We start from the raw sequence: 27,304 nt of genomic DNA on the forward strand, positions 1-27,304 counted from the left end.
AACAACCAACGCTCGTAGCGCTTGAACAGTAGGACAGGGCCGACAAGGGCAACCGGGTGCGGGCGCCCCCCTAAAAACAGTTCAGGCTCCCCTTCTTCTTCTTCTTGCCTGCCAGGCTCTGCATTCTCTCCTCGAGATGCTGTCGCGCCCGCTCGGCGTCCACCCGCTTCTTCCGCTCTTCCTCAACCTGCTGCAGGCTCCACCGGTTGTCCACCTGGGGCTTGTCCTTAAGCTCCTTGAGCTCGGCCTCGAGCTCGGAGGCCCGGCGCTTCCATGCATCGGCGTCGGCCTTGATCTTGAGCTGTTGCGTCTCGAGATCGGTGAGCGCTTCTTCCAGGGTGGCGGTAAGTTGCTTCTCAGCCGAGAGATTCTTCTCGATGATGCGAATGCGGGCTTCCTGGTCTTCTTGAATGGCTTGGAACTGCTGGTTTGAAAGTGCAGCGGCAAGAATGTCCTTCGAGGGAGGGCGGGGAGCGCCACTTGTAGGGGAGACGGCGCCGTTTGCGCGATCGGCGGGGAGCGGTGGGAGAGGAATCGCAGGCGGGGGCGAGGGGAGGGACTGGACGGAGTTCGACTTGCGGAGGGGAGAACTCGGGTTGGGTGCTGACTTCGAGTCGGAGCGTTGAGGAACCGACGCTGCTTGTTCGGACAGCACGTTGTACTTGGTCTAGAAATTATGGTTAGTAAATGGCGATTAATACGGGTAAAGGGGATGGGTAGTGAAGGTCAGCATACCTGAAGAGCAGCGTACTGCTCCTGGGCAACCTTCAGCTCCTCTTCCAGCCTGATCTTGGCAGCATTGGCCTCCTCCAGCTGCTGGGTTTTCTCGGACTGCAAAGTCGACAGCCTATTGCTCGTGAGCTGCACCTGGTCGTAGTTGCTCTGCAGTTGATCCTCGAGCTCCTCCACAAGGCGCGAGTTCTTCTTGTTCTTCGTCTCCAAATCGACCATCTTCTTCTTGACCAGGGCCACGGATTCCTTGACAGGGTAAAGAGTTCTGGTCTTGTCATTCTCCGTGACCAACATGTCCGCGAGAGCGGCCTTAACAGACTCTAGTTCGTTCATGACCTGGTCGTTGATGGACGTGAGCTCGACAACATGCTGCTCCAGTTCGCCACGCTTCTTCTGCTCCAGGTCCACGACATCGCGAGATTCGAGGAGATCCTCGATGCGCTCCGACAGCTTCTCGATGCTGACTTCGAGGCCAAGAGCCATAGCGACCTGAGTGGCAACCCTCAGGAGATCCTCCCGAGCATCGGTAAGTTCTTCTTCGAGACGTCTTACCTTCTCGGCATGCTCAGCTTTGAGGGCCTTCATCTCAGCCTCAACCTCCCGTCTGGAAGCGGTTCTTGCCTCCTCAAGTTCTAATTGATGGTTCAGCTCAAGGGCATGCAAGCTCTCCTGGTGGGCCTTGATGGTTTGCTCGTGCTCGGTGATTGACTCCTCAAGCTGGTTCAGGAGCTGCTTGTTGTGTTCGGCTTCAGCAGCGGCATCATCGCGTTCTCTGGTGGCAGCATCAAGCAGGGCCTTGGTGGCCGCGGCCTGCTCTTCGGCCTGTGTGGCCTTGGCCTGTGTCCTGTTGATGAGCTCCTTGTAGTCATCGATCTCGTGGCGGAGGAACTCGACAAGCTCCTTGTGCTTCTTCTCCTTTGCGGCCTCGTCGCCTTCAGGCTCCTTGTGTCCGTTCTGGGCAAGCTGGTCGTTCAGCGAGGTGACTTGACCCTCGGTCTGGGCAAGGCGCGAGCTCAACATGCTGGACTGGGTTTCGGTCTCGGTAAGCTGTGTGGTCAGGAATGAGATCTGGCTTCCAAGCTCGGCCATGGAAGACTTCATCCTATCTTCCGAGTCCTGGAGGTTCTCCAACGCAGCCTTGTGCTTGGCTTCCCAGCCGCGAAGTTCGGCCTCCAGCTCAAGGATCCTCTTCGCCTGCGCATCCGAATCTCCGTCAAACACCTTGGGAGAAACCGTCGCAGGATCAACACCAGCCTGATGCAGGGCATGCTGCAACTCGGAAATCTGAGCCTCGAGCTCCCTCTGCCGAATGGCGTTGGACTCCCGCAACTCCTGCACTTGCTTCTCACTCCTCTCCAGCTGTTCCCTCAGGCTGGAAACCATGGCCATATCCATCGGCGATGACGCCTTCAAGCTAGACCTCTCACGAGTCAGGCCAGAGATAATGGTCATCTTGGTCTCCATCTCTTTCTTCGCTGTCGCCACATCCACCTCCAGTTCCTGGATCCTCTCAGAGCGCGCGTGGAGTTCGTGCATAGCGGCGTTCAAGTTGAGCTCGAAGTTGGCCATCACATCTGGATCATGTAGATTTTCGGATGCGATGTTGCTCAGCGTGGCGAAAGAGCGATGGGCGCGATCGATGATCATCACATTCTGGCTGGACTTACGACGGATAACCGGTGTGCTGGTTCTTGAAATCGAAGATTCCACATTGAGAGCCTGGGCCTTTGCAATCTCCGTCTTCAGTTCTTCCACTACATCGAGAGTTTCCTGGTGCTTCTCCTCCAGTTGAGCGTACCGCATTGCAAGCTCCCTCTCAGCGGCCTCCTTTGCAGCGGCAATGGACTTCAGCTTTTGAATTTGAGCATCGGCGTCCGCCTCGTCAACATGCGAATCGTGGTGTTTGGCAGTCTCAGCATCCGAAGCGTCCGTAACAACTGTGTGCGAACCCAGAGCCGATGACAACTCGGATGACAAAGATCGGTGACCAGGCTTGGTCTCGCCCGACATGAAGGACATGGGCCTCGTACCCGGTGCTGATACCGAAAGAATGGAATCCCGTACGCGGCTCGGATGGCGGGCCTCATCGATGGTATCCTGCAACTCCGCGAGCGCCCGGAGAGCCTCCTCGTGCTTAGCTTGGAGAGCGCTGTAGTCATGCAGAGTTGTCTCATGCTCAGTTCGGAGCTCGACAAGCTCCTTGGTAACGGTTTCGAACTTATCCACAGGTACCAATTTCGAACCATTCTTGCCGGCCAGTTGAGCGTGCGACGCCTTCGGTGTCGAATGGGCCGCATTCTCCATTGGGGTCACGAAATCCTCCTCGTCTTCCTCAGGAATGTCCTCCTCACTGCTCTCACGGATTGGTTCCTCAAACTGGCTTCGGTGACTGACATGGCTCTGGCTACGCGAATGGTTGGCATAGTCCCGGCTGGCCATCGACTTTCGATGGCGGGCTCCGTTGGTGAGTTCATGCTCGTTCTCGGGGATGGTTGGCGGATCTTGCTGGATGTGGTCAAGTTCGTTTAGCAAGGAGTCCAGCTTTCCGAGACTACGCTGGCGTTCAATAACCTGCTCAAGTCGGTCAATTTCCCTCTGCATCAGCTCAGCATCCTGATCAGCCTCGGCGAGACGCTCTTCCAAGGTGGAGATATAGTCCTCTGCATTTGCCTCATTTTCCCGTACACGGGCAATTTCCTTGCGGAGCTCGGTGATAATGGTGGCGTTCTTTTCCTCCCCCGAAGTATGGGTATCCAACTTAGCCTCCAAGTCATGTAGATAATTCTCCGTGCTAGCCTCGCGGTCCATTAGCTTTTGCAGCCTTGCCTGGAGCTGAGTGTTGATGGTCTCCGTATATGCGCACTTTGATTCCTTCTCAAGCAGCGTAGTCTCGGTGTTAGCGAGGGTGGCCCGGGTGCTGGCAAGGGACTGCTCGAGCGACTGGATTGTCTTCTCGTATTCGAGAACGACCTGCTCGACGGCCTGAGCGAAACTGTTTGAGCGGTTTAGACGTTCGGTGGCGCTTTCACCCAAGCTTTCCTCGAGATGCTGATTTTCGGCAAACTCGTTCTCCCGCGCCTTGGCCATCTCGGAAATCAGCTTCGCGTGTCGCTGGGATAGCGTGGTATAGTTTTCCCTGGCGTCCAGCAGCTGATTCTGGAGCTCGACCTCCCGTTCGTTCTGCCGCTCGGACCTCTCCCCAGGAGCTAGCAACATGCTACGTCTGTCACCCCCACCCCTCTCCGAACTCCGAATTTGCTCTCGCAGGAATGCAACCTCCGCCTTCAAACGCTCGATGATGGCCTGTTTGTCGCCATCATCCACCTGTTGTATCCTCGGCTTGCTCTGAATCGCTCGCGCTCTCTGGGCATATTGTACCGTATTGAGTGTTTCGCTAAGGTGGAATTCGGCTTGGGTTACGCAAGCTATCATGTACGTAATCGCATTTCCACCCAGAGAATCTTGAAGCAAGCGGGTAAGCTTCGAATCTCGGTACGACACATGCGCTCCTGGTTGCCGTGACGAAAGCTGCGATATAACCTTGCCTAGGGCGGCCAGACCGGCATTGATCGAGATACCCTCCTTGGCACGGTCGCCTTGAGCTCCGGTATTCTTGAGACGTTCGCTACCGGCCAAATCGACGAAGTGCATCTTGCTATCGGTGGTGACCATGGCCTCTGTACCGGACATGGCCTCGAGCGGCATCGACATGCGTTTATCGGCGGGCGCCGTCGGACCCTTGGCCCCTTTTCGTACCAAGTTAAGGCTGAAGACGGCGTGGGATCTCGAAGAACGGGCGTTGATGGCTGTCGCATCGGTCTGGCGGAGTGCTGAACCCTGGGCTAACACATTCATTAGATCGTCGACCGAGTTGACTTCGATTTGCTGCAACCCCGTGAGGATGATGTTCCCCTTGACATCCTCACGGATGGTGACGGTGCCGCGCTCATGCTGTGGAATCTGCTCTGGGATCAAGAGATCTCGCAGGCTTTCGTTGTAGATCTCAACGTAAGTCGCAGTCAACTTCCAATCCTTGTCGATGTGAGAAGGCTGGAGCGTCGCTCTCGAGGGAGCACGCAGCTGGGACATGGAAGCCCGTTTTGAAGCCGCGCCTTGGGGCTTTGGACTTGAGCCGTCCAGCTTTTCGAACAGGGCGATGGCGGCCCGCGGAATGACTCCTACACGTGCAGTTAGCACACAAACTCCTTGGTGGGAGGGCACCTGCATGTCTCAGAGGCCGGTGCCAGGTGCACTTACCCATGGCCTCTAGGTCATCCTGCACATCGGGGCCTGCAGTGCCCATGGTGTACGACTTGCCGGCGCCCGACTGGCCGTAGGCGAGAAGCGAGACATTGTAGCCCTGCGTGAAAGCATTTACACAGTCGCTAAGATACTCCCAGACACCCTCCTGGTCGACTTCGGGGCCAAAAACCCTGTCAAACACGAACAACTTGCGGCCCTGTGGTGAATCGATGGCTACTCCGGTTTCTCCTTGGACTTGCACCATTGACCGCTGAAATCGCTGTGGGACAAGATCGTATCCTGGATCGTCTGGACCCAGGGGCGGCCTCACGCGCACCGCTACCGATGGCAAAATGCGGTGTCAGCATCAACGTTGTTCATGTCTTTTTTCTTGCAGGCGTGAGTGGCTGCCTCTCTCGGCGCTGCATGTAGTTGCTGGAATGCCGCAGCTGGAAAGCTGGCGGCCACAGAGGGGGTAGTAAAAAAAGGGGTACAGGTGTTGTGGGGGGTACGTACCGACTCTGACTGCAGTCTTGACATCGTCGTCCGACGCTCGACTCCCACCACCAGTCTTGCTGGTGATACTCATGCGACTGCTGCTTCTCGGTGCTGGACGGACCATTGCGCTCATGGGTCGCTGAGGTAGGCTGGAACCGCCCGGGGAATTTGGAGGAGAGGCGAAGTCCATCGTTTTAGCTTTTTATGATCGATCTGTTCCTTGGAAGCGAACGGACGGCTTGTGAAATTGCCGTTTGGACCTCAGGCTTGGGTACCGCTGACGGGCGGCGCTGACGGACCAATGCGACTGCGCAATACCACCTGCAGCAACTGCAACACTTGCACTACCGCCCAGGCCGAACTGATTCCCAGCGTCCCACACACTCTTGTGCGCCTGGCTGCACTGCTTGCCTGCTTAATAGTTGGGCAAAAATATAGGGAGCGACGAATAGCGAATGACGGCCAGCAACCGAACGGGATGGTAATAAACTTGGTTTCGGGCTGCTCGACGGCTTGTTGGGTTCAGAGTAACGACTGGTCGCCAATTGGGATTGGATGCCCGTGTGGTGGTGGGTGATTCTGGAATGCGCTGTAAGGGATAGCCTGAGGGTAGGTAGGTAGCGTATAGTCGTTGTTTCTCCTGAGTCTTTGGTCTCGTAAAATACAGTCTCCTCCGTCGGGTATCTCGTAATTACTGTATGGGGGTTTGGCGGAGGGATGCTTCTGGAATGCTGGACTGGACAAAAGGAGGGAATGTTCGCCGTGGTAGGTAGCTGCTGTGGTAGCCGTGGAGTTGTAGCTGTGGTGTAGCTATGTTCTGATAGAGAAGGTCTGGATGGATGGACGGAATGGCGGACTGCGGACCCCTCGCGGGGAGGCGGGTGTTATCCAGCTTTAACTTGCACAGCGGGCGTCATATGTTCCAGCTGACCGCGAGCTTGTGTTAGACGGGTGTCGGGAGTGGATGTCTTATCAATACCGGCCTTGATTTCTTTTTTTATTTCGCCCAAGGTCGACGAGCGGGCAAGATGCTGGCAAAACCAAATGCTTCAAAATCAAAAAAAAAAAAATCAAAAAAAAAAAGTGGTTCAGGATCTCTGGGCTGAAAGGTGGTTTGGGGACCTCTGCTTGTTTATTTGATTGCGCTGACCGACCGACCGGGGTGTAGACCGTGTCGCAAATTACCAACGCTAGCAATTCGCACCAGCCAGGGCAGTCAGTCAGTCACCACCCACTCGCGGCCACTGGCACCACCTCCCCCATCCACTGCCATCCCCTGAACAAACTGGAGAGGAAGGAAGCAACGAGAATCGCTCCTGATTGGGGATCCGGCCAAGCCATTCCGATTGAGTTAGTACGCTTTGGGGAACATGGCCCTGGCTAACTTGCCTTGACCAGATCGGGAGCGAATGAGAAATCATTTTCCATCTCTCGCTGATTGTGCGAGACACGGACCTGAGAAACAGACATCTCCTGTTCCCAGCTGGGTGGTTTGCCTTTGCTAGGACAGCAATCACAAGGGAACCTGAACCACAAACAGAGGGAGCTCCAGCCGGACCCGACATCTAGGGATTGGGGAACATGGCAAAGTAAAGACATCCTTGCTGCTCTGATGTGGTCGGGTACGAAGTTGGTACGAACATTCCCCGTTCGGTTGCCTCTCAAAAAGGCAAACCTCCCTTTTTCGCCCTTCCTTTTCTTCTTTTTTTTCTGTACTCCTGTCACCGTTTTCGATGCAAACCAGGTCCGGATTAAGAGGGCGGGGATGCCGGGAAAGGAACAAAAAACAAACATGATGGGCGTCGCAATCGTTTGCACCTGTACAGAATCGTCAACCCACCAACGAGATGGCGAGATGAATGAGGGGCACCCGTGCTTGCTTCTTTTTTTCCCTTTCCAACAACAGCACCCTCCCCACGCCACTGCATCTATCTGCATGCGCGGGATGCTGTGTTATACTTTAGGCGAGAGGCTCTACATAACACTGCGCATCTGTTGAAATGGTGCAGTGTAGTCTCTCGCGGATCACACAGATCAGATGAACCAATGGACCCCTTTTCTGCTTGGAGGGAAGCTAAAAGCCCAAACCTTCAACGCCCGTCACACAAAAAATCGACACAATCGCGACTCTAAACAACAAACACTGACAGCACAACGTACGCTATCGAGGATATTTAAAGACGAATGGACATTTCCATATGTAAATATAGCACAATACATATGGGTTCTGTATGCCCTTTTGCGGGGTGGGAAACCCAAAGAACCTCACCCGCTCATCACCAAACTTCCCCTGAGATCGTCGCCTTGTCTTTCCCTCCTTGGCCCTAACCACGACCCAATCTACCCAACCCAACGAACCCAACGCACTCCCATTCTGGAAGCCTTCTTCTTTTGGTGTAAATTCAGGGGTGCATGAGCGCTATCAAGGCACACGGCGCAAAGGTGCCAGTGGATGTGATTGGGATGAACCTCCCGACGTTAGCGGCAGTGGGGTCTCAAGATTCCTTTTGTGACTGAGCAGATGCGAGCGAAGCGGGCGACACCACAGGACACAACACAAAAACCGCCAAAGAAGCAAGCCAAAGCAAGGGGGTCTGGCTCGGTTCTGTCTGGATCTGCAGGCACACAGCACGAAAACAGGCACGGCTTTTCAGGAACCAGGAACACACGCACACGCAATTCGCTGTTGCTCGCAAGACATGCCCTTAAGGCGGGCTCCATTCAGCTCAAGGCGGGCCCCTCTGTCCAATCAACAAGCCGATATCCGACAGCCCTTCTCGGAAATGGGCAGTGCTTCACCATGGCTCGTTAGAAGGGGTTCTCCCCAGATTGTAATTCGAGATATCCGGCCATTTCGAGATTACAAGCATTCCGTTATTTACTTCACCCAAGTGGGAATCGAAAGCGCTCAGAATTTCGTCCTTGTGAGGCTACAGACGACCGAACACTTTCCTGTTTTGTCAGTAAGCTTTGATACAGGTTAACTCCCCGAGCTGGACCGAATTACTCAACGCCCTCTTCTTCCATTTCCGGATGCGCAGATTTTAGAAGGGCCAAAAGAGACACGCATCAACTCGATCGTACACAAAACCACAGCGATACGATCTGATGCCAGAATGCGGGGTGCGCTTGCTATCTATCGTTTCATGGGACGCCTTGATTGACCCTTGAGGGTCTGCATCTTTCCCTCGTCTTCAGAATGGGCGGTCTGTGCGGAACTGAATATCAACGGGCAGAAAAATGCAATCCATCCACCGACACAGTGGGAACCATGAAAAATAATGTGTCCCGTCGGGCTTCGGAGAAACTAGCCTGGGCAGGCTCCGGATACCTTACCCCTTCTAGACCTAGCCAAGGCCGCCGATACATTCTCGCGAAAGATCGATGGCCTGATGTTTTTGGTTACCTATGCTGCGTTGCCATTGCCGGCCATTTTATTGAAGCTTCAAAAAATAAGGTCGAGGTCTCTTCCATATCTTGAGAACCTACGCACACATAAATATCGCGGAGTGCACAGAGGAACGGCCATGGCGTGCTGCATCTTCCACCCTGGTTGACCTTCCCGCGTCTTAACAACGGCAACAGTCTCCCAAACGAGAGCATGCTCCGGATTCGTTTGCCAGAATACCAGAAGCACTGACACCTCGGTGACATTTGGATGGATAATCTGTGACCGTGCACCTGCGTTAGCTTCCCCGTTGAATTTTAAAGCCACTGTCAAATGTCTGTCAGCCAGTTCGGGCCTGTTTCGGTTCAACGTCTTTTCGCTTCTTTCGCCGACCGTGTGAAAGAGAAGAATGGAATGAGAAGACGAATGAGGAAGAGAGGAAGAGATCACGGCGTGACGGGGCGCGCCTGGGAAGCCCCATCTTTGGCATGTTGCCAGGGTTCTCGATAAAGAGAAGATGGACAGACAGACGGACTGCAGTTGGACGACCGAACGAACGATATCCACGTGCAAGCGGACTCCCTCCCAATGCCGAGACATTATTTTCGAATTTGGAAATGCAGGGATTCGAAGAATCAATCTCATCTAATCTCGTTGTTGTATGCGCGAAGGAACAGTGATGGGAGCAGAGATTTATCCTTCATAAAACGGGCGATGTGTTGGAGGCTGCCAGCAGCACTGTGATGCCGACCCATTCCGGTACGGTGTGTCGGAATGGTTAATGGTCTGTCTTTGAGGCAAACGAACGAAAAGCACATGGAGTCTTAGACAGAGAAGGAGAGAGATGAGCTTCCTCAGCTTCTTTCCATTCTGTTGATCCTGTTCTTCGCTTCGTCTTTGTGTGGCCCACTATAGCCGGCTATGGCAACGTTTCATCAACGGAACCATTGACATTTGAATCCGGGGCCCGGGGCAAGAGGTCGTCGATCAGTCGGTCGTCGGTCATTGCGATTTTGATAGTGCGAACGGGGACGGCCTGGTCGGGTCGGCAAACAAACTGAACCAACAACAGCAGCAAAACACAAAAGAGTGGAGAAACCGAGGAGCAGCGTTTGGAGAGTGGAGATGGGAAGTGACGGGGACGGCAAGTGGGGAGCGGGGTCTAATTAAGCTCAGGTCACATGAAGCCCGCGTCAAGTTCGTGCTCCAAAGCGTCTTCCCGTCGCGTCATGTCGTCACACCATGTCACCGCACCGCTCCGTACCGCACCGCATCCCGTCAACGCTGTCGCAACGCCGTCTCCTGTCGCGTTGTAATACCGGACGAATAGTCGCGAAAACCAGAAAAAAAGCAAGAAAAAAAAAGCAGAGGCTGAAACGACACTCCGCGATATTGCAAACGGAGAATTCGCCGAGAACTTCCCTACCACAAACGTCCGACGCGCATTTTGAACTCGAGACCTCGCGTCATTGTCACCATTGGCGACTTGGGCTATGGAGAGGAACTCACAGAATTCATCGAGTTTCTGCGAACCATTGAAGCCTTGAGTCATGCCCCCAGACGTTATCGACCTTATCTCCAGCCCAGAGGTAGAACCTCAACCAACATCAGCCGTCAACAATAAGTCCTCTTCGTCGCGTGTCCCGCCTAGCGCACAGAAAAACATTCTCTATGATGATCTAGACTACGACCATTTTAACCTCACAGCCGATGATGAACTGCCAATACCTGCGCCTAAGATTCCCACCAGGAAAGAACCAGGGCACGGCACCTCTGATCGCACGGGAGACGGCCAAGAACTAAAGTCCATCAATGGCTCTGCTCGGAGTATAACGCAGAAGGAAACTTCGATACACGACATTGACACGTCATGGCTTTCTTCCGACGGCTTTCTCGATATCGAAAATATTGCCAGACCGACAACTGGAGGTGACCGAATAAGCGAGCCAGCTAGGAAGCGACAGCGCTTATCCCCTCCAGTCCAAAGGTCCAACAGCCCGAGGTCTCGGTTGGCTCAGACACATGTCCCAGCGATAACCAAGAGCCCCGCTTGGGCAGGGCCGTTGAGGAGTGGTAGCAGTAGGGTGATAGAAGATCTCGAGTTTTCTAGCTCTCCTCATATTTCGAGCCCAAGGATATCCAAAGCTTCAGCGCCAGCCCCAGCGCCAGCCCCAGCGCCAAAACCAACATTCCGTGATGATGACGACGACTCTGATCCTTTTGCGAGCCCGCCCCTAAGACCCAGGCCCACCCGAGAAGGAAAAGGAAAAGGACCTGCGTCTGCATCTGCATCTGCGAAAGTCACACCAGAAGTCACCGTCATAGACGATTCCGTCGATGATGATCCGTTTGCAACCACTCCTTTAAGAGCGAACAGGATACCACCACCACCAAACGACGATTCCGATGATGATCCATTTGCAGACACTCCGTTACCGAAGATGAATCCGCAACCACGGGAACCGTCAAAGGTGACGACCACGCCTGCAGCATGGGATCCCATATCGAGCTCGGCCCCCTTTCCAGCGAAACCTAGTCCTCGCCGCCCACTAGGGAGAAGTCAATCGAACGTTATTAGCCTCGATGACTCGGACGAAGACAGAGTCGCTACCCCTTTGTCCGACGAAGACGATGATGACTTCCCAGACATATCCGATCTCCGCTTCCCAGTTAATCGAACTGAACCGTCGGGACCTACGAAACGACCATTCACCAAGTCTGCGTCCACAACAACAGGGTCCACAAGACCGAAGCCTGCAGCAGGAGGCGCAAAGAAAACGGCCGAGGAACGAGCGAGAGAAAGAGAGGATAAGGCTCTCGAAAAGAAAGCCGCAGCGGAAAGGAAAAGGCAAGAAAGAGAGCGCGAGAGGCAACAAAAGGCCGAAGAGAAGCAGCGTGCCGCCGCCCGCGCCGAAGCCAACAGGCTGAAGATCCAAAAGGGAACCGCCACGCCTGAGATGATCGTGGATCTCCCGTCTAGCCTCGGCCAGGCCGCCAGGATCAAGACCGAAGAGTTTCTCAAGAAGGTCTACGTCAAGGAGGTCAACACCTGGGCCTCTCCAGTAGACAATGTTGTGCGCTGGCGCCGCGTCGTCAAATCCTGCTACGACGAAGAACGCCATCACTACGACCCCATCCCCGAGACCATCGAGACCGAGAAGTTCAGCCTCGTCATCCTCCCCGCCGCTGAATTCGCCAAGCTCGCAATGGGCGCCGAGGGCCACAATCTCGAAGCGCACGTCCTCAAGATGCAACGCCATTTCCCGGGCCATCAAACGATCTACCTAATCGAAGGCCTGAAACAGCTACTCTCCAAAAGCCGCAACAAGCGCAACAATGAGTTTGCCTCGGCGGTTCGCTCCCGTCTAGCGGAGGACGAACAACAATCCGCTTCTGCCTCAGCAGCCCCTGCCCGTCGGACGACCAAGAAAAACGACCCCCCTCTTCAGATCAACGAAATGCAAATCGACACCGCCCTCCTCCAGCTCCAACTGCTTCACTCCCTGCAAATCCTCCACACCACCTGCGCCCAAGACACCGCCACGCAGCTCCAGCTCTTCACGCAACAGCTCGCCATCGCGCCCTACAAAACACGCCACGAAGACCACTTGATGAAAGCGGCCGGGTTTTGTATGGACAGCGGACAGGTCCGCACGGGCATCGAGCGGAAAGACATATACGTGCGCACGCTGCAGGAGGTGGCGAGGGTCACGACGCCCATCGCTATGGGTATTGCGAATGAGTATCCTAGTGTCGGAAGGCTGGTGAACGCCCTGGAAAGGGGCGGGCCGCTGACGCTGGAGGATGTGAGAAGGGTGATTAATAAGGAAGGGGAAGTGGGCGAGAAGAGGGTGGGTCCGGCGGTTAGTAAGAGGCTGTGGAAGATCTTTACAGGGAGGGATGAGATGAGTACGGAGGTTTAGTTTAATTGGGAGGGGAAGTTTTTGTGCTTTCCTGAACAACAGAAGACGAAAAGCAACGGATGTACGAACGTATAAATATGTCTGGGGCGGTCAACTGTAGATGATAAGCAACGTATATGGAATGCAGTTATATGATGTTACCTCAACCCGTTGCAAACAAAACAAAAAGACATGTTGGAACACCAACAACAAGGGTACATACACAGGTAATTGGCAAAAAAGGATTAATAGCAAGGAAAACCACGCGAGAACACAAAAATACATACAACACCAGGGATTCGCTGGTCGTCACCGACCCAACTACTAGTCTGGCCCTCACTGACTTATCTATGGGAGAGCGGACGGGATCCCGAGCTTTCCAGTGGGTGTGGTCGTATGTGATTGTTCTTTTCAAAGCGGGTACTTATGAATATCCGTTCTTCGGGTTTCAGATACGTAGAGGAACATAGGTGTCGGATTGGCGGGATGGTATGGATATGGGTCGGTACTTGAAGTGGTGAGCACCGTGAGACCATGCCCATTGGACAGAATGTGATGTATGGAGTCGACGACGTTGTTGTTGATGATGGTGATGATATGGATGGCTTGCTCCAGCCAAAGAGTTTCTGATTGTGCGCTCCGAGTCCTCATATGATTCTTGCTGTTTTCAGGAGCCGAACACTTGCTTCATGCGTGCCCAATGACGCCGTTACCGTGATTGAATTATGACAAACTCAACAAACTGGACTATTCTTTCCCATATAAAGTGCGTTCCGGGAAAAGTGCTGAGTGTGAGCTTCCACGTCCCATCCTTCTTGATCTTCTACCTTCAACACCTACGGCCGCTTCCATTGATCGACTTCACCCATTCTGTTAGACAAAGCCGTCAATCGTCTCGTGCCAGAATAGGCAACAATGGCCGATATCAACTTCTCGAGCTCACGCCGCGATCACGCCCCAAGGAAACGGCCACGCATCGACAGCTACTTTGAGGTGTCATCCTCAGAAGAAGATTCGACCGAGACCGCCGAAGGAGTCCCGGAGGTTACCACAGCCAAGAAGAATGGCTCCGAGCAAGACACCGAGAGGCACATGCCCTGCGGCCCATGCATCTCCAGGGCTTTCAAAACTCCCGGCCAGAAATGCTACAACCAAGTAGACTTGGCGTTGCGTGTTGGCAATGCGCGAAGAATGGTCATCATCAGATGTGCGTTCCTGTAAGTTAAACAACTTCGACCGCAGCTGTCGATTCTTCTTTCTTAACTCGTATAGGTCCCTGAGCATATTCAGTCTGAGCTTATGACCTAGTGGGACAAAAACCGTACAAGGAACGAGAACGATAGCCGTCCCAAGGAGCTCGTGGATGGACTTCAAAACATCATTAGGGAGATTAGATGGCACAAAAGAACCAACAAGAGAGGCAACGCCCAACTGCCCCATACCGCCGCCTCTGGCCCATTTTCTGCGGGCCAACCGTTGTTTATTACCCTCCCCCACAATAGCCCAAACGCCGAGATCGCCGAGGAGAACGAGCATAGCACTGGACAACTCGAGGCTTTAGAGGCAATCGTCAGCTCAACCGCCAAGTCTCCTGAGACCTTAGGACTCCTTGTCGAAATCGCCGAACAGATGAAGGAGAGATCGAAACACGAAGAAGGATCAGGCGACGTCGAAGCGGAAGACAAAGAGTCGGGTTCGGATGATAGCGAGGACGAAGAAGACTCTTCACCTTCTCTTTCTCCATCCAACGATGACGAATCACCTTCAGACGCCAGAGATTACTACCTGTCCCTCCTGTCCGAGCGTCACGATCGAACCGATCGCCCCTTGATTTCCATAAGCGATCGAGACGAGCTCCTCGCCCTTGCTGCCGCCCGTGACGACAAGATTGGCGGTCTGCTCCAACGAAAGTACTTCGTAGCAAAGGTCCGTCACGGCAAGGAGCGGAGCAGGCGCACCCCCGATACACGCGTTGAAAAAGGAAAAAAAGGAAAAAAAGGCCAGACATTGGTTTGCTCTGACAAAGGGTCAGCGAGGGCTATGATGGGCGATAGGACTGGCCGGTAGGAAATATAGGATCTTTCAGGTTGACAGACGTGCTGTCGCACAATGCTGGTGTATTGCTTAGCTGAACTCCTTCTCATGCTTCTTCTTGAAATATTGCTTGCCGAATGGGTGGTAAGAATAAGCCGAATCTGTTACGGTCAGTACCTTATACATCTGAGCGTCTTCACGATATCTTTTCAATTCAGTCTTTAGGCATTTTGATATGGAATTCTCCTTGATGGATGCTCCCAAATGTGTTTCCATCTTCTTATGGTCCTGATAATATTGTTGCGACGGCCTTTCCCATCTAAAGCAATGAGTGTCAGACCGTTCAGGTTCGGTTTATTTACATGACCGCTTCGTTAGCTAAATGGTTCCCATCTTTCCAAGCTGTGATAGGGTTGACGATCATTCGAAAACAGATCCGCCAGGGCTTGTTCGGAATTACTCCATGTAAAAAATGCCTAGAGGTTGAATTTGGAGGTGTGATGAAGACATATTGATGCATGTGCAAATATTGCGAAGGCGTGTGGCAAACTGTACCATAATGTGTTCGGTGCATTGGTTCTCACGACTGACCACGGTATCAAGCCTGATGCCATGGTGAGTTGTGTGTGGTGCGTTTATTCAGCTGAAGAAGTGACGAATGAGGGACGAGGTGGTGCTGCCACATCACCTAAACGCTTTTTGCCTTTGCTGCCCAAAGCAACAGCGCAGTAAAACGGGTTCCTGACCTTTTTCACAAACTAGGGCCCAAAGACTGATCCTTTGTTGATTCCTACCTCTATTTATTTATTCTTATGCATTTCGGCCGCTGTTCATTTTATGTCATAAAGATCGTGCGCGATCCAGTCCTCCTCAATGGCGGAGATATTTGAGGCGGCTCCCAAAGTCTTCATGTTTGGATTTGAAGTTCAAATTCTTAACCTGATAATGATACTCCAAGAATTGCTGTTCGAATCCACCTCTAGGTATACACTTGCGACCGCCAAAGATGCCCATGTTTTGAATTATCAGAGATTCAAGGACTTCAGGGGGCTGGTTATAGACTCGGTTGAATGGCTTGAGCGGCGGGCTGCAACGAATCATGACTCCATGATTTTATGCTCTCTGATAAATCATGGCATCCTTGAAGGCCTGAAAATAGAATCAGAAGGCGTCCTCAGAGAAGCGGAATCATTTTTCCACCGCAGTCTCCTTCGAGCCGCGTTTAGCTCTAGGCAGCAGAACACAGCACTTGCGACTCGAATTTCCCAGTTGAAGACGAATATGGCGCTGGTCGAGGCTGTGTTGGGACTTGAACAAGAATGCCACTATTGCCGAGGAGAACCGGATCGAAAACAACAACGTCAGGAACGGGAACAGCAGAACAAGTATCGACAGCAGTCACGGCAGCAACTCCGATGGTCAATCACACAACACTGCGCTGGTAGCAGAACTACAACTGCAGATGTAAGCTGTAAGAGGACCTGGTCTCATTATTTCCAACTGCTGACAACCAGAAAGAAATGACCTGCTGGCATCTCAAGCTCATCAAGCAGGAGAGATCCAAAACCTTGCAGATCAGCTCCGTCAACGAGCCGACTCAAGGCACTCCAGCGCGGTCGGCTTTCTACCTTCCATCAGGAGTCGGGTATCACTGGAAAGTTTTGTGACGGCCCGTATCCTGCAGCACCATCGTCATGTCTTTCCGCCCGAGCCCAGTCGGGACTCGATGGACACTCTCCGCCCCATGCAATCCAGGCAATCATCGGTCATCAGCTTCCACTCTGCACAGGAAGTGGGGGAGGGAATATCCGATGATAGGAGATCGCATTACCGTGCTCCGCTCTCAACCCTCCGCCGGACACTATCGAGAATCAGTATCAATACCACCATGTCCAACGCGTCAGTCCTAACCTTTGCCACTGCGTTTGAGCCTGATTACCGAGAATCACTGGGCCTTCTCGCTCAAAATATGGCTGTGTCACACGGACATTGCCCACACTCCTGGGTTTGAAGTTCAATAGAGCCTCAATGCTTGACATCAACCCAACCTCGCCATACAATGCCAGCCTTGCCTCGGTCAGTGTCACACGGACATTCGCCGGTGACATTCATCAGTCAAACTGCCGACCGGAATTACCGACAGAATGCCACACGGACATTCGCCGGCGACTTTCATCAATTAAACCACCGACCGGAATTACCGACGGGCAACTGGACGAAGGCTGGCATTCAGAAGATCTACTTGTAGGCAGATGAACTAGATAGACTCGCGCCGATGCCTGGCACACAGGGCTCGGTACGTACCAACCTTCTTTGGTATTAGAAGGCCTTAAGGCCCGACCTTCTCATGGAGGGAGGTTGAAAGGATCAACAAGGCCTTCGAGACCAAAGTAGTTTATCAGCTGAATTGAACTCTTTGTTCCAAGCCCAAAACTCTGCCCTTGTCACATCATGCGCCCCGTTGGTTCCGACAGAGGTGGGTGGAGAGGCGGGCGAGATGGAGGAGACGGAAGCAAGTGCTGCATATGAGTGAACAGGCATAAGGGGCAGTTGATGAAGAATACGGACGGAAAGACGACACGCGAAACATCGAAGCAAGAACAGCGATGGCAATCACCTGGTGGCGATGCCTCCAGAATATCATTAGACAGTCAAGGCATTACACTGTTGTTCGCAACCATAGTGGACGTAGGAAGGAAAAACCGAGCATGGAAAGTCGAATAAGGTGTGAATCCGCTTGGGCAGGCAGGAGAGCCCGTTGCAAATTGTGAAATGCCTAAGAATACATGTAAGTTTGCAACACGTCATTCGCAGTCCAGCGTGCAATCTTTGATCCGGGAAATATCTTGAACGCCAATCAAAACGCATAAAAACGATGTATGAATGCGGGCAAGACGGGAATACCAGGGCGTGCTGGAGCTACCTATTGCTGGTGGCTTGCGGGCTGGCGGGAGGCTGTTCTCGATGCTTCCGAATGTGTGACGCATCTGACTACAGGTTTGAGGCGTTTGGTTTGTGCTTGCGACGTCTCGCTCGATAACCTAAAAGAAGGAGGCCGGCAAGGTGGCTTGATAAGGTACAGAACAGAGCCGAATAAATACATACGACCATACCCACTGGAAAACTCGGGATCCCGTCCGCTCTCCCATAGATAAGCCAGTGAGGGCCAGACTAGTAGTTGGGTCGGTGACGACCAGCGAATCCCTGGTGTTGTATGTTTACTTTTCTTTTTTCTTTTTCTATCCCCTTCACCTCCTCCCTCTCCTTGACATTCTTTTTTTCCTTCCTTTCTTTTTGGTAAGAACCTGCTCAACGGTATCAATACTTTCCATGTCTATGGCGTCCACAGATTTGAAGCGAGAATGCACGAGGGCTCGGAAACGATAGGGACGCCAACGGTAGAAAGCGGAAGACGCCACCATGGCGTACAGCGTATCTGGAAATGCACAGCCGCAATTTGTTCAAAATGCAATATGATCATGATATTCATGTTAGGTACAATGGGTGTGTAACTAATAACAACAGTAGTGCCATGTCTGCTACTCTTCAATCTGCCGCCTGTTGTCTGGTTCGCCACCCTTACCAAATGAAACTCCAACTCCAAAAATGTGATATGAATGATGAGGTGTTAACCATGTTAACAATGGTAACGATGCCTGTTGCCTGTTTGCCCCTTGTCCGCCCATGCTCCAACCCCGTAAGTAAACCGCACCACTGTTTTTTGTACAACAACAAACTCAAACAATTGAAATAAAAGGACAAAATCAATGAACAAGGCATCTCCGTACCTCCAGATGAAAGGTCACTCCTTCCCCAACAGCAGCTTTAGGCATTGCACAGCCAACTCCACAATCTCCCTTCTCTTCGACCTAGTAACCACCTCCCTCATGATCTCCACCGCCCTCTTGCTCATAAACTTCTCCCTGGCCAGCTTGCCTGTTTGGCCCTCGCATGCCACCATGTTCAACAGGACGAACACACCGCGGTGCCTCAAATCTTCGTTGTCGTCCTCGCACAGCCCAAGGATAATCTCCGGTCCCCGCTCGCGCTCCGCAATAGCCTTCACCACACTTTCGTATCCGGTCAAGGCAGCCAAGGCACCACCGGCGGCACTACGCGTAGCGGCGTCTTCGGCGTCGGCTAGAGCTACAAGGATCTTCAGCCTGGTCTGCGCCTGCGGCTTGCTTGTGTCGGCAAAGAGAGACTCGGCCTCTTCGGGGGATTGGACGATGTTGCAAACAAGCTCGACGGCTGCAGTGGTAATGCGAGGGTTGTTATACAGAAGAAGCTCCTCGATGTCCTTCCAGGCTACACGGACAATTGTGCGCCGGGTGTCGTCGTCAACGGCAGCGAGATTGGTAAGCGCCATGAGGGACTCGAACGTCGGGAGGAGATCGCGTGTATCGGCGGTTTGGTCGGGAAGAAGGATGTGGACGAGGGGTCGGATGGCGGTGCTCATGGGGGTGGCGCGGGAGCCGCCGAACACGAGCATGGGGTTCGTAGAGATGAGGATGCGGGCGAGAGCTTGTGCGGCGGTTCGTCGGACTGTCATGTTCTTCGGGTCGTTTTCGGGCAGGTTGGTCCAGGCACCGATCAGCAGACGGACGGCGCCTTGTTGAGCGAGCGGTCCCCGCATAGAGGGTGTCATGGAGAGCGAGTTGAGAATCGAAATGATGAGGGTGAGAGATGCTACGGAGCTGGTTTTGCTGATCGTCACGAGAACGGGGGTAACACCGGCTTCGAAGACACGTTTGCAGCGTGCGCTAACATGTTCGTTGTCGTTCAATGGGTCGGGCTGGAGCTTTCCCGCCGCATCCGCATAGGCCTTGAGCTGACTTATGCGCTTCTGTTCTTCTGTAAGGGCTGGACGATATTGTGTAAGGTTAACGAAAATGCTGAGAGCGCCGTACATGAGAGGGGACCTTGGAGGCGCCGAGTCGAGTGTTTTTACAAGAGATTTGAGGAATTCAGGATCACCAGCTAGTTCCTCCTTAACCTTGGAGCGGATCGATGCATAGGCGAGTCCTTCGACCGAGGCTTGGCTGGAATGTTCGGGGTCCTTGATGAGCATCAGGGTAAACTTCTTGGAAAGATCTTCTACGCTGGTTGTCGCCGGCTGTATCCGGGGCTGGGATGGGTCGGACAAGTTTGCGGGTGCCTGGTCGGGTTGAACTGCCTTGAAGCTGATGTCAGCCGCAGGGTCATCAGAGAGAGGGAGCCCCAACCTCGGAGGTGGGTGAAGGAGGCAGTTGGAGGCTCACCCTGAGCTTGGTCAAGACCACGGCGGCCAGGTTCTGGACATGGATGGAGTGCCTCCTCATGGAAACGGAGCCCTCCTGGACGGCGATGTCGGGATTGGTGGTATACATGGACTCGATAACCTGCTCCGTATCCTGGTCCACAATCTCCTCTAGCCAGTCGATGCAGTACTTCTGGACAGCTTCACGGCAGTGAGAGTGCATGCAGGCAGCGTTGAGCATTTCGAGGCAGGCCGTCTCGACTTTGCGGCTCTTCCACTTGCGCCTCATAAGCGGGCCTAGACTGGGGAGGAAACCCTCGCTGAGGAACAGCTCGGACGTCAGATCGGGGACGATGGGGAAGATGGTAGCTGCCACGCAAAACGCCACAATATAGTCGTCGTAGGTGCCTCGTTGGACTCGGTCGAGGAAGAAGGCGGAGAGCTTCTTGCTGCCGTCGTCGCCGGCGGCCTTGAGATAAGCAGAAGTGCAGAGCGCAGCATGACCGCGAACAATATCGAACTGTCTCATATCCAGATAACACAATATGGTATCGACGCAGTCGCTATCTATGACGGTGGTAATGGACTTCTCTCCCTTCTTGGTGGCCTCGGCATCGTCGTTGAGCAGCTTGGTCAACTTGCCCAGACTTTCGACCGTCTCCTCGTCTTCCTTGCCGCCCTCCATCAGGTGGGCGAACAGGAGCAGCGTCTGGTCTTCCCTTCCTAGGTCATTATGAATCGGATTTGTCTGGCCATGAGGCCCCGTGGTGGAAACGGAGGCCATCGCGGTGCGATTGATTTTGTCGGGATGTTTCTGAGGAAACTGTTGTAGAAGCGGCGCTAAAGGAAGCTCGAGGAGATTTGTAGTTGGCGCGACCAGGGAGGAGCTAGGGTAGCAGGTGAGGGGCACCTCGAGTATGAATCGATTCTGATGTAGAGCGCACGTTCGCAAGTCTCGGGGTAAGCGCGGAGGCGCGGTCGGTCGTACAGGTTCAGTCAGTCACACACGACTGGGACTTGACGTTCGGTCTGTCTCGCGGCGCTGGTGGTACGACGGGTGGTACAAGTGGTTTTCGATGAGCCGATCAGGGAGTCGCAACGGTAAGCAAGCAAGGTTGTCGAGGAAAACGAGGGGTATTATCGGGGTTCTCGAAGGTCGATGGACTCGTAGACGGGAGAATAAGGTGGGAACAACGATGGGACGGCAATGGTGGGCCTCCTTTTTATCTCCCAGGACCTTGTCACGGCGAAGAAAGGGGAAAATGTTTGCAAGATTCGCGAAGATGGTAGATTGCTGTCAGGATGTGAAGATGGGAGATCTTTTAGGTTCTGGAGGAAGAGGCAGAGTTAGCGAAATGGAAAGATAAGTGATAAATTTGGATGTCGGTCGACGGCGTGTGGTCGGAGTCTTAGCTGTGCCGCTTTCCTTCTTTGGGTGGGACTAGGAGGGGCCTAGGGGGTACGTACCCAGCAGCGACCCCCGTTAGCGGCCCCGTAGTGGTCGTGTTAGTAATGGGGCCCTGGTCGCTGTAGCCGCGCTCTTTTGTTGGCCGTTGTTTCCAGACACGGGTATCTGCTGTGTATCAAGACATGCTTATCAAACAACAAACCTGTCATTAGACAGATCGATCTGATCCCTCCTGCTGTTGACGGGTGATGGGTTTACATATTCCGTGCCAGATTCTGGACTCGGAGAAATGCCACATTGGGGGGAACATTTGAACGGGGCATGGATGGCACGATGGCAGAATGGCAGGAGGGTGGTACCGTATCCTGCCTGCCTGCGCGGCGATACACACGCCATCTGCACCTTCCTGCACCGGTACTAAGCATCTTGCCAAATGCATGAGCGAATGCAGTCAGCGTCCGGCCTCAATCCAACTAATTCAGAAAGAGCGGCTGCTTGTGCCCCCTCACCACCCTCGACACCCCCAATCTTCGCCAATCCATCCCGCGCTACTGTGTAGTATTTTGGAGGCTAGAGAGGGCGCGCGGGAGGGCTACCCCACCATGTGAGAGCGCACCTCAGGAACTTCCAGGGTTCGGGTCATCCCCCAAAGCCTTCCTGTATTAGCTCATCTCCATGACACCACCAAATCATGAGGATACCTTGAACGTTGAACACCACCAAGCCAAGACACAAAGGAGAGATAACCGGACAAATGTCTGGGTCCTTGTCTCACCCATCCCATCTCCGGGCGGCACCAACCGAAACCCCCCCAGTGGCCGCACTTGTAAGGCCCAGTGGTGACCCCTTCAGCTCACGGCCTCTTGTCCGACTACGGTTACTACTACATATGGCATCATCACCACTGCCGAGACCGGCGGTTCAACTTCCTTGTGTGACTGACAGTGATCCAATCTAGAAAGTAGACATGCCTTAATTGAGAAATCAATCAGTTGCAGTGTCCTTGCATCTTGTGTCACCTCAAGGCAAAACCATTCCTGTCTTCAATCTCAGCTCTTGCGTGTCCAAACTTGAAGAGTTGATCAAGTTGAAATGACCATCCCAGGCTTCGGGTGCAGTTCAGACATGTGAAGAGTCTCAGTGCATGGCATTCGAACACAATCCATCGTGTCCATCGCGAACGGGGTCAACGCCACCCCCAGATTCTCGCCAGATTAGCCGAACCGGTGCTCGGTTTCATCACAGCAACACAACGTTCCCCCAAAACGTCGTAAACGAGACACGACCTTTCCATCAAAAAGACATGTCCCGCCCATTCGGCTATTTTCCTCGCCAACATGATTCGCCAATGCTCATGTCCATGCTATATCACCGGTAACTATGGCGTCCGTGGGTTGGGTGAAAAAAGGGGTAGAGGTAACCGACATCAAATTGAAGTCATTCCCGGGGCCGGAATAGATCGCATTCAGTGATCTATAAGTTGAGCCTCACTGCTTCATCATTTTCTCCTGACTTCAACCCACCATGACAGAGACTCAGATAATTGAGTTGGAAGTAAAAATGCGTGGCATCACCTCCATCTCGTTCCTTCTTCTTGCGCCTCTCGGTGCCCTCGCCGCTCCCACTGCCTCTTCCAACAATGTAATCCCAAGCAGAGTCCTCGAACCAAGAGCAGTCGTAACCCCAGCGCCCTGCCAGCCTCAACTCAACCCCCCTCCCACCGAGCAGGAATCCGCCGAACGCTTCGAGAAATTCGCCCACGCCTTTCTGGAGACCAAGAACTTGTCTGAAGCGTTTGAATACATTGATGCGACTTACATTGTACGCCCTTCTTTTATTGCCCTGCTTTCCTCCAGTACTGGTGTTTCGCTTCGTCTGTGCTGACAATGTCGTTTGGTTGACGAAAAACAGAACCACAACCCATTCGCCAGCGCCAACGGACCCAACGCTGCTCTCGACGCTCTTGGTCCATACTGGGGCTCGGTCCAGATTACGCCGTTGAGAAGGACGTTCAAAGGCGAGTTTGGGTGGCTGAATTACCGCACCAATTACTTTGGCGAGATTGTTGATCGGTATCGCATGGAGGGAGGCTGTATTGTTGAGCATGTAAGTCTGGTTGTTTCAGGTGTTAATAGCAGGACCCGTGACGTGACTCGATATGTGCTAATATTGTTGCTTTGTTGGTGTAGTGGGATCAGGGCGAGAAGTATCCTAGTTTCTGAGGCGACGTGAGGTGTGGGAAAGGGGGGAGACAGTTAGTGTAAAGTGCAAGTGATTCCGCCCGTGATGTACTATACTAGTATGGAGAATTCAAAGGGGTCGACAGGAGGTGATCAAAGTTAGATTCGTTGACCTAGGCAGGTGCGATCTTCGACTTGTGGCGTTAAGGTGCACTGCCTTACTTGTTTAAGAATACTCCTACGCACCTTCTGCATTTCGCTCTTTCCGATTAGAAACCAAACATGAGAAGAATGAAAGGTGGGCTATTATTGCTTTTGGGATATCGCATACCTTACTCTTTTAGTGATGGCCTTAACTTCATCCATGAACTGGTACCTACTTGATCCGGATGGGCTTTCACTCGAGTTCTCATACATAGTTCACCTCCAAGGTACCTACCTCTTCATTTCGCCAGATACTTGTTGTCACCGGAATAGTAAACTCTGATGCTAACACACCATCAATATTTCCAGATTCTTAACCTGTCCAAGCTCCTAACTCCGATGAACAACAAATCACTCCCGTGCCCCTCTGCATTTCTTTCCAAACACCAAGCTAACGTTCTCTTCAACAGACTTCCTGTGACGAACTCCTTCGACATACACCTCCTCGACGTACATCCTCTCCGATATACTCATTCTCCGATATAGTTCTCCTCGAACGACCTCTGTCCCGAACGATTTCTGCTCCGAACTACCTCTTCTTCGAACGACCTCTCACCCAAATGACCTGTTTCCGAATGACATCCCCTACGACCGACTTTCCTTCGACCAACATCCGCTCGATCGAATTCCCCTCTAGACTCCCCTGTCCCTTACTCCATTCCATAGCTGCATCAACGCCAATCTCAACTCTCCCTACTCATATCCTGACTGCTCCAACATCTCACCGCTACCACCCTGACCGCCATGAACGTTCAAACACAGCAGCCCGAGGCAGCTCCTCCATCTCCGCCAGCTCCCTCGCCCATTTACAAGTTGTGAGCTTTGGGACCAACTCGGTGCTTTCACTCTGCTTGGTGCCTCTAGGTGTGAAGAAAGGAGTCTGTGGCGTCCAAGTCGAGTGGCTCGAGGGTGTTGCTGAACACAGAACCAGTGGTCTGCGGCATGAATGTCAAGTGTTCATTTGTGGCGATTTGGATTGCCGGTGCGATCGCGTCTTCTTCTGTCTCGTCAAATGATTCGAGATGTCCCTCGTCAAAGTTCCAAAGGGCCAGTGGTGGTGGGAGCCACTGTTGGGGGGCTAGCTCTAGGTTTGCCAGGTCCCCGAAGACCGCCAATGTTGCCACTCTACATGGTATGTGTCAAGGTAGGAGGAGTCTGTGGTATCCAGTGGTTCCAGGGCACGGGTAAACACGGAACTACTGGTTTGAGGCATGAACGTTAGGTGTTCATCCGTGGCGATGGATATGGCGATTGTGATAGTGTCTTCCTCTGTGTCGTCAAAGGATTCAAGCTGCGCCTTGCCAAAGTCAAAGGCGGGCAGAGGAGGAGGCATCCACTGTTGGGGTGGCAGATCAAGATTTTCCTAAATGCTTGAAACTAGCCAGTCGTTACGTTGCTCTCGGACCTGATTAAGGCGTGTCTCTCCGGTAGGCATATGATCAAGGGTTTGTGTGAAGACCGATTCGGCGGTTAGTGGCTCAAAGGTCAAGTGTGCATGTGTTGTATCTTAATCGCCGTAGCGATAGTCTCGTCCTCGGTTTCAAACACTTCAAGGTCATGCTCGTCGAATTCAAAAATGGGCAGTGGAGGCGGGAGCCAATCAATCGCTGGTAGCTCAAGGTTTTGCTAATACCCCGAAGCCATCCAATTTTTGCGTTGCTCGTAGTACACTTCGTAGAGACTCTCTTCAATAGGCTCCAAATTGGAAACCACATCGCGACTAATCTTGGGTACGGTATCCGGAGTAGGCAAATCATCTTGGTCATGAACAGGACCAGAGATCTTGACGTCGCGCGTAGCCTTGCAGGCAGCATCGGCAAAAGGAAAATCATCGTCACAGACAGGGCCGGAGATCTTCACGTCGCGCGTAGTCTGGAGCGCAGCAGCGGAGGTAGGCAAAGCATTCTTGTCATGCACAGTAGCAGAGATCTTGACGTCGCGCATCGTCTTGGAGGCATCATCGACAGCGAGGAAATCATCAAGATCATGGGCAGGATCGAGAATCTCGACATGGCGATTGACATGATCATTGTCATCGTGGTCAGGAGCAACAAGAGGAAGAGAGGCCGGAGAGGTTTTGACAGACTGGCAGAAGCAAAAGGACCAACAATCGCAGTAGATGGTGTTGATGCGCTTCAAGATGGCAATGACAGACGCGGTAGTGATTGAGCACATTTTTAAATGTTTACTCGAGAAAGTGGAAGTCAGATTATGGTTCGGTTCAAAAAGCGCAAGCGCAAGCAAGTTTGTGGTACAGTTGTTTGGAAGCTGTGAAGCAAAAAACGCAGACTCGAAATGTTCAAAAGTGAGTTGTAAGAGGAAGGAAGAGGAGAGCGCGAGTGCACGAACCACAATAAGCGATTAGGTAACCGGTGACGTCATTATGTGATAAGCTTGGCCAAAAAGATATCGCTATCAATTTCTTATCAGCGCTGAGGCGGCCCGATAAGAATATACCTATAGGGTCCACAATTACCCATAAACGCTATCGATAAACAAATAAGTGATAAACGCATATGGCTTTAGCGCATATCGCGCTGTTAGACTTATAAGTACCTGGGCTACCTATTCTGCCTGTCAAAGGCACCCTGTTCGAACACAACCCTCAATGTGCGTATAACACTCCCGTATTATCTCAGTGCTCAGATCATAGGAGAGTGCATCGTATATCGGCTCATCTTTCAGATTAACATGAACAAGTGATCCCGAGAGTTGTTCCTTGTCGCCAGTGGCTAACGGGGCGAGGTAGAGAATTCAAATGTGTGTTTCGCTTTCGAGTGGGCGGTATTGGTAGAATGTCATTGGGAGGAGAGAAGCCGATGGACGATGGTTATCAGAACGCAAGGTATACTGATTAGCGATCTCGACGGACGAGACTGTCACCACTGTTGTGGAAGAAGCTATCACGAATGCTACTAGAGTTCCATGTCATGAGCCCATGGGCAGGAGAGTGAGTAGAAGAGTCGGGCATGCTCGCTGCGACCAGAAGCAACAATCCCCTTATGACGGGAAGTGCAATGGGATACTGGGTACCTCCAGCAAGTTAGGTTTCATCGAATACAGTTTGCCTGAACTCGGTGTCTGCGATAATTTGTGATTAATTGAGTAGACATTCTCGTCCTACACAAGTAATCCTCGCAGTGTCTTATCAGCACCAACGCGTAGTGGAGCTGAATAGAATCTATTGCCGGTTTGTTTGTTAGCTCGATACTCCTAGCATACTGGACAAGATCTATCCCAAACTGTCTCAAATCGTCCTAAATCGTCCCAAACGTCACAAGGACAAAATGTACTAGCCAAGTACGAGTTGTAAAGGCAATTAAAAAAATCCAAAATGGCATACGCAGGGCAAGATAGCAGGTTTCTGACGACATGAAACTAATCAGTTAGATATATAGACACCTAGGAAGGTTGACGAGATGTCTTGAGTTAACCACAAGCGAGTATTGGACTGTACGCGGGAAGACGCAGCTGTGG

General features: G+C 52.7%; 6 protein-coding genes across 6 annotated transcripts; 3 read left to right on the top strand and 3 right to left on the bottom strand.

The window, feature by feature from the left end:
• Positions 1–70: 70 nt before the first annotated feature.
• SMAC4_04212 (uncharacterized protein) lies at positions 71–6,527 on the bottom strand (the record flags this gene model as incomplete). The annotated part of the gene is made up of 4 exons (XM_003346732.2): positions 5,491–6,527; positions 4,990–5,313; positions 736–4,910; positions 71–667 (listed from the first exon to the last, which is right to left on the bottom strand). Exons 1-4 carry the CDS (start codon positions 5,660–5,662, stop codon positions 71–73), a joined length of 5,268 nt encoding a protein of 1,755 aa, XP_003346780.1. The 5' UTR covers positions 5,663–6,527.
• A 3,883-nt stretch (positions 6,528–10,410) lies between these two features.
• SMAC4_04213 (uncharacterized protein) lies at positions 10,411–12,783 on the top strand (the record flags this gene model as incomplete). The annotated part of the gene is made up of 1 exon (XM_003346733.1): positions 10,411–12,783. The coding sequence occupies one exon, from the start codon at positions 10,411–10,413 to the stop codon at positions 12,781–12,783; it is 2,373 nt and encodes a 790-aa protein (XP_003346781.1).
• Positions 12,784–13,677: 894 nt separating this feature from the next.
• Positions 13,678–14,829, top strand: SMAC4_04214 (uncharacterized protein; the record flags this gene model as incomplete). The annotated part of the gene is made up of 2 exons (XM_003346734.2): positions 13,678–13,979; positions 14,091–14,829. 2 exons carry the CDS (start codon positions 13,678–13,680, stop codon positions 14,827–14,829), a joined length of 1,041 nt encoding a protein of 346 aa, XP_003346782.2.
• Positions 14,830–18,091: 3,262 nt separating this feature from the next.
• On the bottom strand, positions 18,092–21,673 carry SMAC4_08804 (uncharacterized protein). Its single transcript, XM_066090854.1, has 2 exons — positions 20,058–21,673; positions 18,092–19,972 (listed from the first exon to the last, which is right to left on the bottom strand). Exons 1-2 carry the CDS (start codon positions 20,817–20,819, stop codon positions 18,599–18,601), a joined length of 2,136 nt encoding a protein of 711 aa, XP_065947165.1. The 5' UTR covers positions 20,820–21,673; the 3' UTR covers positions 18,092–18,598.
• Positions 21,674–22,491: 818 nt separating this feature from the next.
• Positions 22,492–24,751, top strand: SMAC4_08803 (uncharacterized protein). The gene is made up of 3 exons (XM_003345401.3): positions 22,492–23,264; positions 23,355–23,549; positions 23,633–24,751. The coding sequence occupies exons 1-3, from the start codon at positions 22,968–22,970 to the stop codon at positions 23,663–23,665; spliced, it is 525 nt and encodes a 174-aa protein (XP_003345449.2). The 5' UTR covers positions 22,492–22,967; the 3' UTR covers positions 23,666–24,751.
• A 699-nt stretch (positions 24,752–25,450) lies between these two features.
• Positions 25,451–26,047, bottom strand: SMAC4_08802 (uncharacterized protein). Its single transcript, XM_003345400.2, has one exon. It carries the CDS (start codon positions 26,000–26,002, stop codon positions 25,454–25,456), a length of 549 nt encoding a protein of 182 aa, XP_003345448.1. The 5' UTR covers positions 26,003–26,047; the 3' UTR covers positions 25,451–25,453.
• Positions 26,048–27,304: the final 1,257 nt, after the last annotated feature.

This window comes from Sordaria macrospora, chromosome 5 (genome assembly GCF_033870435.1).
Source record: "Sordaria macrospora chromosome 5, complete sequence".
NCBI lineage: Eukaryota > Fungi > Ascomycota > Sordariomycetes > Sordariales > Sordariaceae > Sordaria > Sordaria macrospora.